Source organism: Sceloporus occidentalis, unplaced genomic scaffold (assembly GCF_023333645.1).
Source record: "Sceloporus occidentalis isolate IW3139 unplaced genomic scaffold, rSceOcc1.0.p SCAF_3, whole genome shotgun sequence".
Lineage (NCBI taxonomy): Eukaryota > Metazoa > Chordata > Lepidosauria > Squamata > Phrynosomatidae > Sceloporus > Sceloporus occidentalis.
Window position 1 is genome coordinate 189,232,100 of NW_028316983.1, and position 12,546 is coordinate 189,244,645.

At 39.0% G+C, this 12,546-nt stretch overlaps 1 protein-coding gene across 1 annotated transcript in view; it reads left to right on the forward strand.

The window, feature by feature from the left end:
- Positions 1–12,546, forward strand: part of LAMA3 (laminin subunit alpha 3) — a 172,275-nt gene that overhangs the window by 27,636 nt on the left and 132,093 nt on the right. The window contains exons 3-7 of the mRNA XM_089517180.1: positions 1,651–1,768; positions 2,583–2,701; positions 4,190–4,360; positions 7,363–7,460; positions 10,135–10,250. Coding sequence (XP_089373306.1) covers positions 1,651–1,768; positions 2,583–2,701; positions 4,190–4,360; positions 7,363–7,460; positions 10,135–10,250 — 622 coding nt within the window. The remainder of the gene's footprint in view (positions 1–1,650; positions 1,769–2,582; positions 2,702–4,189; positions 4,361–7,362; positions 7,461–10,134; positions 10,251–12,546) is intronic.

The following is a 12,546-nucleotide window of genomic DNA, read 5'->3' on the forward strand; positions in this document are numbered from 1 at the left end:
CAGGTTTGGTACCGAATGGGCTGGATCTCTGGTCTGTTCACACCAGAATTGAGGTTTGGGCTGTGCATCATCTGGATTCTCTGCAAGAGGACGGCGGGAAGACGATTTATTGGCCCTGCAGACATGGTCCAGGACACCATACTCTCTAACTGTCCCAGTTTGGCAAAGACCACCTCAATTAATCCTGTTACCTCACCTTTTCAGCTGCTTTTGAAATGTTTCAGTTCCTCTCTACTCCTCTGATTTTATTCCTTTGTCCTCAGCTTACTTCAGGTGCTGTAAACTGAGGGGCAGTACAAACGGGCTGCTGGATGCTGCCCCTTTCTGCACCGATCCGCCCCCTCTCAGGAGCAAAAAAGCTGCTCTAGGCAGCTTCGTGGAATGGGTGCCATAGGCATGCTGGTGTGCCCTAATGAGACCCTTCCGCGTAGTGCCATTTGGGTGCAGTGCTGCATGTGTGTCAACATGGCACGTGCCATATGGATGGGCGTGCACCATAATGGCACCTGGGCAGTGCATGTGAACGCTCAGCCCCAGCTGAACCCTACTGCGCATACAGGCTGGCACAAAGTACTGGTATATACAGCCCCTGAGTTCAAAGTGTAAAAGCAGTTTGCTCTCAGTTCCATCTCTGCATATAATTATTTTTGTCTTCATTGTAACAGTTCCTTTCTCACATCAGCCATAAGTATGTATTGGGGCAATATAGGTTAACAGTTGTAGATTCTAACCTGTCAATGCTAAGGCCCTAATAAAGTTTTTATACAAAAGACTAACCTTCTGGAAAACACAGAATAAAATACATTGACCCACACAAATCAGCCTAACTTCCTAGTAGAGCTAGTTCGCAGGTATACAAACAGTTTCAAGGCTATGATAGGTAGTAAAAGGGTTTAATGAACAATAGCCTTAGCAGTGTTACTGAGGTTATGTTGCTCTATCTGCCCCATTGCATTATCATACCAGAGGATTAGCCTGTCAAATGCCAAATACCATCTTATAAATATGATTCCTGGTACTTTTTTCATGCTTCTGCTAGTAAAGGGTACATGAAAGTAAACAACTGAACTTGTATCACAGACTTCAGTATCTGGAAGCCACAGATGTGAATGCTTTGGCATTGGAAATCAATTAGTCTAAAAGAGCAAATGTAATCATTGTCATGGTATAATCTGATGACTCTTATCAATGTTAGAGATTAGAGGGATAAGGAGGGAGAAGAGTTAGAATATTGGATAGAAAGAAGAGTGAGAGAAGTGGGATGGAAGGTTACTCTTTATTTGGAACAATATAACAGAAAGTATTACAACTCATAAGTGGGAATATATGGATGAGGTATGTTTGGTGTTAGTTTGTATGTGTTGATATGTATATAAGTATCTGTTTATGTATTGTTATTTCTTTTGGTTCTTTTTTTTTTGTATGTTACTGTAATTGTGTGTATTAGTGTATTCTGTAATAAAAATAATAAAATTTAAAAAAAAAAAGAAAAAAAATCAATGTTAAACTTATAAAACTTCAGTGTATAAACTTAAGCCAACTATACTGATGGATGCCACCTTACTTCTCAAGAACTAACAATATTAAGTTTTTTTTCTATTGTACTTCATGGTATATTCTAATATTTCTTTACCTGTATTTTGTTACCAGCTCTTTCATGTGGCCTATGTCCTCATCAAATTTGCAAATTCTCCTCGTCCAGATCTGTGGGTATTAGAAAGATCAGTAGACTTTGGAAGAAGCTATAAACCATGGCAATATTTTGCTCGTGAGTATCAATTTTAGCTTCTTTTAAGTGCAGTTTGATATCTCATATGAACTTGTGAATTAGTAGTTTGCTACTAGTTTACTAATTATTAACCACTGAAACCACCAATGGCCAATGGGATGGCAGCATATGAATTCCTACTTTTGCATTTTATGGAACTAGGGAGAAAGTCTGTAGCCCTATGCAGAGACCATCTATTAAATGTTATATGAATGCTGTAGGCCAGTACAGTTATAACAGACATGAAGCCAGATGATGTTAGTGGGACTTAACTTTGTTTTAGACAAAGTTAAAGCTCTGCTAGGAAGTTAGGCTGATTTGTGTGTGTCAATGTATTTTATTCTGTGTTTTCCAGAAGGTTAGTCTTTTGTATAAAAACTTTCTCTGAATCAGAGAGAGATGCATAGAATCAGTCTGTGTGTGAGACAAAGGACAGTGCAATGTATTTTGTCAGAACAACAGTGAGCCGTGGGGTAGACCAAGGGGCAGGATTTGAATTACCGGGACTATTTGCTTTTTAGTGTGGCCCTTCATGATAATTTACATATTATTGTTGCGTTGTGCTCTCAAGAACTCTTTTACACTATACAACTACAGCACTGTCATTCCACTTTAACTGATATGCAGTTTTGGGGAGGCATTTAGTATTCCCAGCAAGAAAGTATTAGTGCTTCACCAAACTACAAACTCCAGGATTCCATAGGATGCTGCCATGGCAATTAAAATGGAATCATGTGGCATAAAAGAGCCTCAGGAAGGACATTTAAAACAGAAAGGTCCTGGAAACACACCCTTTCCCTCTTCTTCTCTTTAGATTCTAAGGCAGATTGTTGGGAACGTTTTGGAAAGGAGGCAAATGTTCGTGTTAGAGAAGATGATGATGTCATTTGCACTACAGAATATTCTCGGATTGTGCCTTTAGAAAATGGAGAGGTAAGTCCTGAACAATAAAGACAATAATACTACTTACAACAAAATCCTGGAGAGCCATAGAATTCTCACAGTTTAAGCCAAAATGTAGGTCTTGAATTGGTAAATCCTTGTCATACAGATAATCTCCTTTTCCCTATTAGCAGGACTTCCTGGATTAATAAATGCTGCCTGACATGGATAAAGCTTCCAGTCAGCTCCTAAAATAGTATAGTTCCAAGAACCAAGTTAAGACCTAGTGGTGCTCATTATTATTCTACAATAAGCCCTTTTAAAAAGAGCTTTGGGTCATTTTCTTTCATCTTTAAAAATATCTGCTGTGGTTTACGGGAAAATTCCACACAACATTTGGTATTTTCCCACTGTCATAAAAAGTCATTAATTAAAAGGCCTCATTCAGTGTCAGTAGTCAATTACTTCATGAATCCTTGCACCCAGTCTTAAAAATCACAGTGATCAAACCCTCTGACTTTTTACCAATATAACTGTATGTTAGGAATGTGTGTATAACCATTATTGATATTCACAGTAATCACAAGTATTCTTTGAAGTACTTTATTCAGGTAAAGCATTTCAGTTGTATTATTTTCTTTGCATAGAGTTCCATTCAGATGAGTCACAGTGCAGATTCCTACATATCACTAATAGAACAAGGCTCTTTCATCCTGTAACAAGCTGTTTTGTTATCTTAGAAATAGTTTGAGAGCCTAAGCAATTGAAACATTTTAAACATATATGACTCAGTTTTTGACATATGGGTAACCTATGTCCTAAGGGCCTACCTTGTTTGACTTGAGATTGTAAATCAGCCTAAGAGTATAATTGAAAAATGGTGTCATCATCATTGATCAATGGAAAAAACTGTGTTTTTACATATGTGTATTTGTAAGGTGCCAATGGTTCCCCATGCATTTCATAGGGTTTACATAGTCTTGTCTATAATCTTCATACCTCAGAGAACTGCATCTTGGTAAGTGTAGTTTAAAATGTCAAGATATAAGCTAAAGGGCATAGACTATGCAAAGTCATAGAGTTCTTACTCATATCCATTTTAATCTTGAAAATAAATCTTGTTGAAATGGCACCTGTTGTGCCTCAGAATGCATTCCTGCATACATGTACCTGGAAATAAGTCCCACTTATTCAGTGTAGCTCGTTTCTGGGTGTACATGTATTGTATAGCCCTGCAAGTTATCTAGCAATTTTTACAATGAGTCCTCCTTTCCATCTCTGCCCATTGCTTACATGACATAGGTACTGCTTACCTATAGTCTCCATTATATTTAGCTTTACATATTGTGGATGGTGTTGCAGTGCCCTAGCAACTTTATTTAAGGATCTGCTCAAGTCCACCCTTTGTTTAAATAAAGGTTTCAAGCAAGGGTCAAAGACCTCATGTACTCAATCTTTCTGTAGAGATGTGTAAGTTGCTTGCTATAAGTTTGTCTATACTTAAAACAGATCTCTCTCTCTCATTATCTCTTTTCTTAGATTGTGATATCCTTGGTAAATGGTCGCCCAGGAGCAAGTAACTTCACCCATTCTCCCACACTTAGAGAATTTACTAAAGCAACAAATATTCGTTTACATTTCCTCCGAACCAACACACTTCTTGGACACTTGATATCTAAAGCTCAACGAGATCCCACAGTGACACGCAGAGTGAGTGAAAGTAAATAACAATTGATCTAAAGAGACACTAGATCTTCTATTCAGCACGAACATATTTGTTTCCGATCCACAAAATATCTGGGCAATTTGGGTTAGTTTTATTTTGAAAGTAAAATATTCCCCCATTAACTTTATGAGGAAAAAAAAGGAGAAATAGGAACATTGGTCACCTCTCCATATGGTGTATTATGTCAGAGATATGGAACTTTTGGCCCCCCAGAGGTTTTCACAAATATTTTCCATTGGTCATGATTCTGAGAGTTGAAATCCAAAATCTTTGGAAAGCCAGAGTCTTCTCATTGTTTGATTATGGGTTGGTCACCTCTTTGAGAGTATAAGAAAAAGTCATTTATTTAATTTTTAAAATTGGATTTCTAATACATCTTTCTCCTTGGAGTTTCCACGAATGCTTCCAAGCAATGACTCCAAGCACTACCAACCAAACGACACTACAGTTCAGCCTTACCACCTTAATAGCTTCTCTGTGGAAAATCTGGAAGAAGTAGTGGAAAAAGACAGGACACAGAAGACAGCATTATCTGGACCATGTATAAAATTTTGTTAATGCAGGAAGACAACCATATCATAAAAGCCTTTTGTAGAAGCTACTTCTTTGCATGGCATACATGGAAGAATTTATAATGAGTTTGACTACTGTTTCATGTAGCCTTTTTCTGTTTCATTTAACTGGAAGTGGTTCTATGAAGTATTAGGCAGAAATGTCTTTTCCAGCTATCCTATGTAAAATTTTAGTTGTTGAAAGTGATGAATATATTTGGGACCATCTGTGTGTAAAACATCTGCTTTGTCACTGAGCTATGGATTTCCCAGAGCTTAGAAAAATGTTTTTTTTTTAACTGCACCTTCCAACTAATGGTCATACCAGCTCAGTATTATGGGAACTGTACTTCAGAATACTAACCTTTTCCAAGCACTGGTGATATTGCTAGAGCTACATTTGTCATATTTTTCATAATTTCTCTGCATGAAGAAATGTATTATATGGATCAAATAGTTTAGATACACAAAAAGGACCTATTGGACACATGCCCTGGCTCTGCCCCGAGGCTGGCGTGATGCTGCACACCGCACCACATGGTGTGCAGCATCATGGGGCTCCTCTGGAACTGCATTTAGATGATGCAACGCTAAAGGAGCGGCATAAAGCCACAGCACCGGCAACTACAGTGCCCTTTCCAGGGCACAAAAAGGAGCTCCTTTTTGTGCCATGGAAAGGCCAGATTGGGGGTGCGGTGTGCAGTTACCACAGCCCCAATCTGGTGAATAGAGGGGCAGTCTCAAATGGTGCCAGAAGACTTATTTTTTTTTATAATGAAACAGATTAACATGGCTTTCGAGTTCAGGGTGCAAAAGTAGTTTGTAATCAGTTAACTCAGCTGGAGGGATTGGAGGAGTGGAATTTTGTACTTCTTTGTAAACTCAGATGAAAGCAAACTGCTGCAGCCCCTCTTTCTTGTTTGTTTTTCCTCATTAATAACTTTTACCATCTTGATTTCACTCTGATATTGCTTGGCCACATGTGTCCTGATTTTCATTGGTGAATCATTAAAGGATACGCAGTCTCTCTAAAAATGGATTCCTTTTGGCCTTCTCTGTTTTATTGTACATGACTATAGCTTAGATAGGGTGGAGAATCTTTTTCTTGCTTTTAAAATGTACACAGAGGTTGTTAAATTTATTGACATTTTCAATGAGTCATCCCAAACTAAGCCCAGCTTTATCTGTTATATATGTTTTAGTGGCAGGGAGTGGTGCTAAAATAACAAGCTTTTCCACTCACAGAGCACTATTTGGCTTAATAGGGCTTGCAAGTGACTTATAGTCCAATCCTATGCATATTTATTTAGACATAAATCCATAGTGTTCAGTGGGATTTCTTCCCAAATTTCACTCATCTAGCAGTATATTCCTGTAGTGCAACCCTATGCTTGTCTGCTCAGAAGTAAGCCCCCTTGAATTATGTGGAATTTACTATCAGGATAATCAATTTAGCGCTAGTACTGAAACCTTAATCTTATTAGGTTTATGGATTGACATCTCTGCAGTATTACACTGGAAAAACTGGCAGCTGAATGACACCAGTGACTAAAAATCCTGGAGAATGACTAACGATTTGAGATTATAAAGCAAGGCTACATTGCTTTAGCCTCATCGTGAATGAATAGTGAGGAGGAAATGGTTTCTGTTGTGTTGTATCTTTGGCTGATATTGTGTTAATGCTAAATCAGTGTGAACAGACCTCTGTCTCTAAAATTATATCTTGACCAATACATCATTTTGAGAATCCCAACTTCTATTTAAATGTGTTAAAATGCTTTGAAGAAGGATTTGGAAATGTGGGTCTACTCTTTACTGAACGTCCAGAAACCACTGAAGGGCTAAACACCATACAGTAAATAATTACAAAGCTTTGTGCAGGTTATCTCAGAAACCCTAACAATATCCTTTCAAATAAGCCAATATTAGTATCCTCCCAATACTATAAACGTTAAGACAAAATAGCTTGTAGCGGGTTCATGCTTGAGCTAAAAGACGTGAACTCACAATTTGAACTCATTGCTGATTAGTTAAATTATATCTATTCTCATGAAAGTGAGACTTTATTTCTTGCTCATAATGTCCATTCTTTCATTCATGGTTATGTTTATCTTTTCCAATGTCTACCTATTCTTAGTCTTTATTGAGAATGTCCCCAGGGCACACCTTTTCATTTTTCCACTCTACTTTTTTATGGGGCAGGCTCATCTACTTCTTCAGTCCATGGGAATAAATAAATAAAAATTTAAAAATTCTATAAAGTGTGAGATTTAGTAGCAGAATAAACAATGTGTGGTAGAGGACTGTATCTATGGTAATATGTACATTTCACTAGCAAATTCAAACGATCATGGTTACACTGATAACCTTTTACAGAAAACACTGAGAACAGGGTTAACTGTTACTTATCTACAAATTTTGTTTCTGCTGTCTAGTACTTCTACAGTATAAAAGACATCAGTGTTGGTGGGCAGTGTGTTTGCCATGGGCATGCTGAGGTCTGTGATCCAAAAAGTGAACCAAACTCACATAGGTAAGGAAACTAGGAGTACACTTAAAGTAACTATGCTTTCAAAATGATTGCTTTATGAATGGATGCCAGTTTATGCAAGTTTTTTTTAATAGAGTTCACTCAAGTCCATTAGCATGTTAGTGTTTCAAAGATGGAGATGAATGCCATTATTTTGTAATGGCCTCAGTATCTTATTGCCACTTTTATGCATGTATTGTTTTGTCATCTGTGTACATTGACCAAAAAGACTGTGCTGCCATTCTCATAGTACATACTTACATTTTCCACCTTTGCATTAGGGGTAATGGGTGAAAAAGCCTTAATATTTGTTGTAGTGGTGGTTGGTGGTTTACATGTCACTAGGTTTATGCATCTGTTCTGGTGTTTAATCTGAATTGTTAAATAGCTTTCCAAGGTGCTGAGCTGATTTTGAGAAAAGTATTCAGCATATTGGATAGCTCCTTTAAATTCTATACTAAAATTTGGAACAGATTCGCCACCCCATTTACCCAGAAGCTGTCAGGCACTGCTGGTGTATTGAATGTACAGTCATCCCTCCACATATGTGGTTCTGACTTTTGCAGATTTGATTATTCATAGATTTGAGTAATATGTTCTCTCTAGGTCTTCCAGCACAACTTTGCCAGAGGTTGACCATAGGCACTTGTAGGTCCTCTAGTGTGATTCTGTGGGCAGGATATTGACCACAGAGTTGCACTGAAGGATTTAGAGATTCTATGGCCCGTTACAGACGGGCCTAAAAGTGCGCTCTCCACGTGTGCTAGGGTTAGAAAGGGGCGTCCTTTCCGGAAGCCCCCAACCCAAGGAAGCGCGGAGCACACACAAAATGGTGGTGGCCGTTCCACCATTACGATGTCACGACCGCGCCGCCTCTAAACGGGGCGGCGTGGTTGTGACGTAGTGGGGCCGTGCGAGGGCGCATAGAGCGCCCTTTCTGTAGCCCCGGAAGGAGCTCTGTTTCGGAGCTCCTTCCAGGTTTGCGTTGCTGGGCGCAGCCTTTACATGGCTGCGCCCAGCAACGCAGAGGAGAAAGGGGCCAAGTGACCCCTTTCTCCTCCTCCCCGCTGCCGGCGGGTGTCCTTGGGACTTGAAGCTTGAAGCCTTTTGCCGCTTCCTCGCGGCCTGGAAAGCGGTGGATCGGGGCCTCGGAGGCTGCCGTTGTGGCAGCTGAGGCCCCAATACACCGGGGAAAGGAGCACCTACAGGCCGCCCCAAAGGGCCGGTCTGTAATGCGCCTAAGATAGGTGTTCTCTCAGGTTAAAAATTATGTTTTTTTTAATATGTGGTTTTCTCACTTTCATGGGGGTCTTGTGTCCCTAACCGTAGCAAATGTGGAGGGCCCACTGTATTTTCAGATCCTGAAAAATTTGTGTTTTGTGGATTTTTCTTATCTAAATAGATTCATTATCCTAATAAATTTCCACTGTAATCCATGACACAGTTCCACTGCTTAACATTCCACTGGTCTTTAGGGTGTGCATTCTTCCCCAGATGCAGTTACAGTACCTGAAATTCTCACATCCCACAGCTGTTAAAGGTGTAAGAGTTCTCCTCTCTTTTGCTCCTGGTGACAGTGATATGAATGGAGTTTATAATGTTTGGAGGCAGCTGCTTCCCTGCTTTTCACACCAGGTTCCTATCAGTGCTTTAGCTCATGGTAACTTAAGCTTAATTTTTTAGAATCATTGGCCGGGTACAAATTGCCAGTTTGTGGTGGCCTGGGGCTAAAATTAGGGCTCGGGAGTATGGAGTATCCGCATGCTCCTGAGTCCTAGCGTGGGGCGGTGCCACTATTATGGCAGCCTCCCATCTGCTTCAAAACCTCCAGACTTCACCACATGTAGGGGCAGCATGTTCCAGTTTTGAACAGCTCTTACCACCAGGAAGTACTTCCTAATGTTTAGGTGGAATCTCTTTTCCTGTAGCTTGAATCCATTCCTCCATGTCATGGTCTCTGCAGCAGCTGATAACAAACTAGTTCCTTCTTCCATATGACATCCTTTTAAATATTTAAACATGGCTATCATGTCACCCTTTAACATTCTCTTCTCCTGGCTAAACATACCCAGCTCACTAAGCCACTTTTCATAAGTTTCCCAACATTTTACCTTTTTTTTAAAACCAAGAGACTGTGTCTATATGGGGACACTTTGGTTTGTGCATGCATGCATCTTGCGAAATTGTAGATAGTACAAAATAATAATTACCATTTATACTCAGCTATAAGTCGACCTCATGTATACATCGAGGTCAGGTTTGGGGCCAAAATTATGGATTTTGCCATGACCCGTGGATAGGTTGAGGGTAGAACTTGGAGGTTCCTTCAATGTGTGTATGTGTGCGTATGGCAAGAGAGACTGTCATTGAGCCTTTTCTTCATTGTTTCAGCTTTCATTTCAACCAGATGCATGGGTCGGAGGGGGACTCTTAAACAAACAGCAATATCAACCAGTCACCCAGGACTCTTTCTGTTTTGCTTTTTCTTGCTAAACTCCTCTCCGCATGGCATAGGGAAATCTGAAAGAACTGCTATCACGTTTCCATAGTGACCTGTAAATAAGTCGACTTGGGGTTTTGGGGGCAATTTTTGGTCATAAATTTTTAGACTTATAAATGAGTATATACAGTAAATAGAAAGGAGGAAAAATAAAATGAGGTTTACTTAAACATCCAGGTACCAGTGTGAATGTCAGCACAACACTTGTGGAGAAACCTGTGATCATTGCTGTCCTGGATATAACCAGAAACGCTGGCAGCCTGCAACAACCAGTAGCTCAAATCTTTGTGAACGTAAGTAGGATAATAAGATATTTTCTTATTGTCTACAGTGATATCATGGTTTACAGCACAAAGAGGTACATTTTTCAAGACTGATCCAGATGATGGAACAGAATGATAAAATGAGTTCCCAAGTTTTATTCTGTTGGTCTCTTACAATCATGTGTTAACTGAAGAAACTTTAACTGCACACATTTTGTAAAGGTCCATTCCACATGGAGAAGTATAAGTGAGCAGATCATGTGCTGTCATTTTCAACTTAGTATTTCATCATCATTTGTTAACCTCAAGAAATCTAGCTATTTAGTCTGACATCCTATGTTAACTACAGTCTGACTTCAGCTAATTTTTTTTGTTTGCATTACCCTTCTCTAATCTGATCTCTGCAAATTTGTTGGACTGCAACTCACATCATTCTCAGCCACTGGTCATGCTGTGTGGGAGTTATGGAAGTTGTATTCCAACAAAACAAGAAGGCCAAATTTGCAGGATCAGTTGATTGATCAGATGGTTGAAGAGACAATCTAGATAATTAGGAGGTTGGCATTTAAGATCTGTTGTTTTAGAAAATGACTGATGCAGTTGTTTCATGTTTCTGTGGGAACCTGAGCCACGATTTTCCAAATCCCACTCCAACATTACAACTTAAACCACTACATCACTAGCAACATCCTGAATATTCTATTTTTGCACAGACAGGGAACCCAGTATGCGATTTCAGTAAGACTATTGCTAGAATCCAAGCTAATGAGCCTTTGATTTATGAGCCACTTTCCTATATTTGAGGTTAGAATGTGATCATTTAGTGGTGAGATGCAAGCACTTTCAACAGAGTTCCAGGTGGAATCTTGATAGACCATGAAGAAAGATTATGCTATTGTTTATGGTATGCTTGTAGTGAAGCTTTCATGTCAGTATTAAATGGGATATACTAATTCATTCTCTTTCAGCGTGATCTGCCCTAGCCCGTAGGGTTGTGTTGTGAAGTCTAAGTGGGGAGGAAGATTGCCATATATGCTGCCTTGTGTTTGCTAGAGGAAAAGTAGTATATATAAGTAGCACATAAATTAATATAAATCTTGGCTTGTTAACTAACCAAAAGAAAGCAAGATTGGTAGCCAAAAAGGCTTTTGTCAATAAAAGAAGATTTTGAGTTTGGAGAAATTTGGTCATATTTAGAGTAGATGCATTGAAATCAGTGGGGTGTGAGTTGGGCATGATTATCTTTGTTCCCTCTGATTTCAATAGGTCTGCAATAAGTATGACTGAGGGTGCATCTACATTGTGTAAAAAAAAAAAAAGTAGTTTGAGACCAGTTTGTGTTGTAGCTCCACCCTATGAAATCCTGGTATTTGTAGTTTTACAGAGTCTTTAGTCTTCTCTGCCAAAGAGTGCTAATGCCTCACAAACCTACAAATACCAGGATTCTGTAGGATTCTCTACCCAGGATGTATCCATGGCAAATTAAAGTGATGTCAGACTGCATTATTCCTAAGATGTAGATGCACCCTTAGACTGGATCCAGCCCGATAAATTACAGCCATGCTGTTAGTAGCATTTGATTTTTAGAAGCAGGATTTTGATTTTATGAGAGAATACTAGCTGCTTAGCAATGTGTGTCTTGCTCAGCCCAGCCAAGATACTCTTTCCTAGAATAGCATTATGGCTGGCTGTAGAAGATTTTTTTAAAAACAAAACAACCCCCCCCCAAAAAAAAACAACAACAACCCAATAACAACTATAAGCCACTGTTTGGACAGCCAAAGAGGAACAGCTGAGTGTATACATATCTATTAGGATTAGGATTAGGATTTACATTTTCCTCAGCTTGAGACTCATATAAAGCAGCATATAAAGCAAACATAGTTAGAAATTCACAGTGTGCAAAAGTTACAGCATGGAAGAGGCATAAGGAACAACACTTAGACAATTTGATATAAAACATTTTAGCTGACAAATGTACAACACTTGAAAGTGATGGATAGTGCAAACTGTTTGACCAGCTAAACATACCAGAACAAACAGTACCTGAATTCCACATGAGTGATACAGAAGGCAGAAAGAGAGATATGGTGTCGCATTTCTTTTAAAAGAAACATGATGTCACATTATTTACTTATTTACAATCATTCCTTTTAATGAAAACAATTTTTTTCCATCTTCTGTATCACTCTTGTGGCATTTAGGTACTTTTCGTTCTGATATGTTTAGTTGGTCAGATACTTTGCACTATGTTTATTTTATATGGTATTTTAAATGAGACTCAAGCTGAGGAAAAACAATGATATTGAATAAATGATGATACAGA